The 5,502-nt window shown below is 46.4% G+C and overlaps 1 protein-coding gene across 1 annotated transcript in view; it reads right to left on the bottom strand.

Moving 5' to 3' along the window:
* Positions 1-419, bottom strand: part of TINAGL1 (tubulointerstitial nephritis antigen like 1) — a gene marked incomplete at its 5' end in the record, with an annotated part of 13,876 nt that extends 13,457 nt beyond the window's left edge. Inside the window, one exon of the mRNA XM_015828820.1 lies at positions 327-419. Within this exon, the coding sequence (XP_015684306.1) occupies positions 327-419 (93 nt within the window). The remainder of the gene's footprint in view (positions 1-326) is intronic.
* Positions 420-5,502: the final 5,083 nt, after the last annotated feature.

The raw sequence follows: 5,502 nt of genomic DNA, 5'->3' as shown, positions 1-5,502 counted from the left end.
TAAGTCGAGGACTTTCCCTGCCCGGGAGCGCCGCGCATGCGTGGTTCCGCCCCCTGCGCCGGCCGAGGCGTAGCTGGCAAGCGGCAGAGACGGAGCAGGCCGACCACCAGCTGGCCCAGCCCAAGGGAGGTAAGGCACCCGCCGGAAAAGGGGGGAAAAATGGCGGACAGCCTTGCTTGGCGACCCCCGTGAAATGGTCAATCGACCCCAAATGGGGTCCCGACCCACAGGTTGAGAACCACTGCACTACAGCATCTGGGTGTGACCCCAATTCTTCAATTCAGCCCATGCTCCGTCAACTCAAAGAACGGAATTTTTGTTCTTACCCATAATCCCCTCTGTTGACGGCATCGATCATATCCCCGTTGATAAGACAGACGTGGCTTTCACACTCCCATTTGCCGTGTCCGTTGCAAGTACTACGGAGAAAGGACACAGCAAGGATGACTAAGGACTCAAAAGGTGACTGAGTTAATCACAAACTCAGTTCTGAGATCCGCAATGATAGGTCATCCTCAGTTGATGAGCAAAATTGGGACCACAATTTCCATTGCTAAGCAAGGGGGTTGTTAAATAAGGTATACCCAATTTTACAACTTTTCTTGCCACAGTTTTTAAGCAAATCACTGCTGTTCTTAAGCAAATCTGAAGTTGCTTGTCGGAAGTTGCCTGGGAAGGTTGCAAATGATGATCACATGATGCTGCAACCACCATAAATAGAGGCCAGTTGCCAAGTGCCCAAATTTTGATCACGTGACTGTGGGGATGCTAAGATGGTTGTAAGTGCAAGGAGCAATTGGAAGTCACTTTTTCAGTGCTGTTGTAATTTCAACTAGTCGGTAAATGAATGGTTGGAAATTGAGGATTATCCGTATATCTGGTTAACGGTGATTTTGACCTGCTGGTTTGGAAGCATCAAGTAAGCCTATTCCTGGTGTTTCAAGCGAGTCATGATAGGAGAACAGAGCAGTCTGAGATGGGAAAAGTCTCAAAGAGTGGGGAAAGGATAGGATAGGATAGGAAAGAGAAAGAGAAAGAGAAAGAGAAAGAGAAAGAGAAAGAGAAAGGGAAGGAAAGAGAAAGGGAAGATGGAAAGGAAAGGAATGGAAAGGAAAGAAAGGGAAAGGGAAGGAAAGAGAAAGGGAAGATGGAAAGGAAAGGAAAGGAAAGGAAAGGAAGAGAAAGAGAAAGAGAAAGAGAAAGAGAAAGAGAAAGAGAAAGAGAAAGAGAAAGAGAAAGGGAAGGAAAGAGAAAGGGAAGATGGAAAGGAAAGGAATGGAAAGGAAAGGAAGAGAAAGAGAAAGAGAAAGAGAAAGAGAAAGAGAAAGAGAAAGAGAAAGAGAAAGAGAAAGAGAAAGAGAAAGAGAAAGAGAAAGAGAAGGAAAAAGAAAGGGAAGATGGAAAGGAAAGGAATGGAAAGGAAAGGAATGAAAGAAAGAGGGAAGGAAAGGGAAAGGAAAGAGAAAGGAAAGGAAAGGAAAGAGAAAGAGAAGGAAAGGAAAGGAAAGGAAAGGAAAGGAAAGGAAAGGAAAGGAAAGGAAAGGAAAGGAAAGGAAAGGAAAGGAAAGGAAAAAAAGAAGGTGGGCAGTGAGGCCAGACTGAGAGAAAGCCAAGACTTTGTGCCAAACTACATGTTATACAGAACAGATTTTCATCTGACTTTTTTCCATTGGCTGCATTCACACTCTCGTCCTGATTACCGGATCAACCCATTCTCTGGCTTTGTGCACATCAGACTGAGAAGGAGGGTGATTGGTGTAAAAACACCTTTATCATGATGAGACTGAACTGTTCAAGATTAAAACCAACCAACCAAATCTAGCATATTGTGCAACGCAGCTGCCTGGGTTGGCACTGATCTTCTTATGGGGGTTGAGTGAAACCATACCCCATACCATAAAAAAGGTGGAAAAGAACCAACTTTTGGACTACTTAAACACACGTTCCTCAAACTTGGCAACTTTAAGACATGTGGACCTCAACTCCCAGAATTCCCCAGACAGCATATTTAGACCAATAATACAAAAGTCACAACTCAGGCACCATGTGTGATCTGGCAAGTATCCAGAATGCCCCACAACATTCCTAGAGCTTGGAGATTCCTGCACCATTTAGTGAGGCCATCTAACAACAATCAAATAATCTCCCGCTATTTGTTTCCAGGAAACCGAACCAAGAAGCACGAAGGAGGTGTGGGGAGTGTGAGGAGGGATCAGCGAGAATGAATTATTTTTTTAATCTTTTATGGGGAGGGGAAATAATTTTTTTAAAAATAAATGGATATTTTTAAAAGCCCGTTCCACATTGGATCTCAGCTCCACCCCCCTGTTTTGAGAGCAGACCTTGAATTGCTGTGCAAGAGGTAAAGTCCTAATTATGAATTGCCTTTAAACCTCTTTTGTGTGTTTGTTTCCTGAGTGACTCTGTCCATGTGCTCAGTTAGCAAATACTGTACACTGCAGAAAAAGCTACTTGGTCTAGAACGGGAGTGCAAAGGTTTAACAGCAGGAGAAATAATTGGAGTTAGAAAGGATGACTGCATTCGGCTTGCAGGAGCTGCTGTTTCTGTTCAGGGCAACGTTCTGGGTCAGACATGAATAAGGACACACACAAGCTGCGACATTCCTCTTTACTCCTAGGCGTTTGATGTAAGTTACTAAAAAAGGAAAAAATGACATCAGCCCTTTCCTGTCCACCAATAATCTCTTGAGAGAAGTGGAGACAGGGGCACCCTTCCCTTCCACCTTCTCCTCATGTTTTGCCCATTCAAAGTCTCCTTCAAGTCAAGTACAATTCCTGGTGACATCATGAATTGAGTGAGGTAGTTTTCTTGGCAGCCATTCAGAATAGGTCAGCCATTGCTTTCTCTCAGGAAGTGTTCTGACTTCCAGCATGCAGCCTTAACAATCCTTGAGAGGCTTCCATCCACGTTCTTCCAAGGTCTTTGAACCCTCCTTGGTTTTTAGGGGTCCACCAAGCTCAGCTAATTGGACATCCACTAGCCCAGGGGTAGGCAACCTTGGCTCTTTTATGACTCGTGGACTTCAACTCCCAGAATTCCTCAGCCAGCATGGGGGAACTTTGGTCCCTTCATGACTTGTGGACTTCAACTCCCAGAATTCCTGAGCCAGCATGGGGGAACTTTGGTCCCTTCATGACTTGTGGACTTCAACTCCCAGAATTCCTGAGCCAGCATGGGGGAACTTTGGTCCCTTCATGACTTGTGGACTTCAACTCCCAGAATTCCTCAGCCAGCATGGGGGAACTTTGGTCCCTTCATGACTGGTGGACTTCAACTCTCAGAATTCCTCAGCCAGCATGGCTCAGTATGGAAACCTCTCCCTTTCCCCTCAGCATGGCTGGCTCAGGAATTCTGGGAGTTGAAGTCCACGAGTCATAAAAGAGCCAAGGTTGCCTATCCCTGCACTAGCCCTTAGATAGCACAAGGGGATCTAGTCAATTTCATAATTCTTTCATCAGTTTCACCATGCCCCAAGTTAAAATCACCGTGCTTCATGTTCCCAGGTGATGTTTTGGCGTGCTTTCCCCTAGTAGCTTCCTACCAGGAGTAAACCAGTGGTGGAATTCAGCCAGTTCGCACCAGTTCGGCAGAAACGGTAGCTAATTTTTTGTTGGCCAGGCCCAGAATGGACTTCTAGTTTTGAAGCCTTGTTAAATTTAGTTTAGACTTGCACAGCTTAAACCTATTAGAGGAAGGTATTAGCTGGGGAGCAGAACTGGAAAAGAGAGCCACGTGAAGTGTTAATACCACTTTACAATGCCTTGGTAAGGCCACACTTGGAATACTGCATCCAGTTTTGGTCACCGCGATGTAAAAAAGATGTTGAGACTCTAGAAAGAGTACAGAGAAGAGCAACAAAGATGATCAGGGGACTGGAGGCTAAAACATATGAGGAATGGTTGCTGGAATTGGGTATGTCTAGTCTAACGAAGAGAAGGACGAGGGGGGACATGATGGCAGTCTTCCAATATCTCAGGGGCTGCCCCAAAGAAGAGGGAGTGAAGCTATTCTCCAGAGCGCCTGAAGGCAGGACGAGAAGCAACAGATGGAAACTAACCAAAGAGAGAAGCAACCTAGAACTAAGGAGAAACTTCCTCACAGTGAGAACAATTAACCAGTGGAACAACCTGCCTCCAGAAGCAGTGAATGCTCCAACACTGGAAGTTTTTAAGAAGAGACTGGACAGCCATTTGTCCGAAATGGTATAGGGTTTCCTGCCTGAGCAGGGGGTTGGACTAGATGACCTCCAAGGTCCCTTCCAACTTTATTATTATTATAATAATGGGCCTTTTCCTCCATGAATTTAACCCTGCCCCTCTAAAGCCATCCAAGTTCATGGTCATCACCAGGATGTGCAGGAATGAGGGGTCCTTGGTGCCTCTGAGCTTGGTTGTTTTCTTGCAGACGTTTCCTTACCCAACTAGGTAACATCATCAGTGCTGGCAGTGTTAGTCTGGATAATGAAACATCTGCCTGAAAACAACCAAGCTCAGAGAGCACCAAGCACCCATCATTTCAAGCTACAAAGCTATTCTCTTTTGGAGAAGAGCCTAATGCTGGGAAAGACTGAGTGCAAGAGAAGAAGGGGACGACAGAGAACGAGGTGGCTGGACAGAGTCACTGAAGCAGGAGGCGTGAGCTTAAAGGGACTCCAGAAGATGGTAGAGGACAGGAAGGCCTGGAGGAACGTTGTCCATGGGGTCGCGATAGGTCGGACACGACTTTGCAACTAACAACAATGCATTTTACAGAATAACGGCATGGAAATTCTGACGTGATATAAATATCTTCTACGTCCGCCTTCCTTGGAACGATGCTGTCCAAATTTGGCTTGGCTGGCTGGCTGGCTGGCTGAGAATGGAAATCACGATCCAACACATCTGGGAGGGGCAACGATTGGGAATGACAGTTGTGCATCTGGGGGATGTGAGCTGCGTTTAAGCAGCCACCTTGGCTTGTGTGGAATATAACAAGTACAACAGTCCCTTTCATAGAAGGTTAAGAAACACCGATTAAGAAATGTTTGCCTCCTTGACAGGCAGCCACAAGCAGTATTAGCTGCCCTTTGTGCAATGCCTGGCATTTTCTTTCGGTCCAAAAATCCCCCCCCCTCTCTCTCTCTAACCCTCCAGCAAACATTTCTCCTTTTATGGGCTGCATTAGCAAAAGCAGCTCATACATTTCTGAGTGATGGTGCTCGGAGAGGCCCGTTTCTGGAAGCAACCCAAGATGGGAAGTCCTTTAAGAAAAGGCCAGCTGGAAACCAGACTTTCTGAAGGTCCTCCTCAGGATCAAGAGACAGCCAACTTGGCCAGCTGGTTGGCTGAGCTTCTGACTTGCAGATCTGAACCCTCCTGACACCTGCTTCTAAGACAGTGATGGCGAACCTTTTAGAGACCAAGTGCCCAAACTGCAACCCAAAACCCACTTATGCATCGTCGGGTGCCGGGTGGGTGTGGCCCACTGGGTGGGCGTGGCCC

Source organism: Protobothrops mucrosquamatus, unplaced genomic scaffold (assembly GCF_001527695.2).
Source record: "Protobothrops mucrosquamatus isolate PMUCROS unplaced genomic scaffold, P.Mucros_1.0 scaffold4966, whole genome shotgun sequence".
Lineage (NCBI taxonomy): Eukaryota > Metazoa > Chordata > Lepidosauria > Squamata > Viperidae > Protobothrops > Protobothrops mucrosquamatus.
The sequence above is the reverse complement of the archived record's forward strand: the minus strand, read 5'-3'. Positions and strand labels throughout refer to the sequence as shown.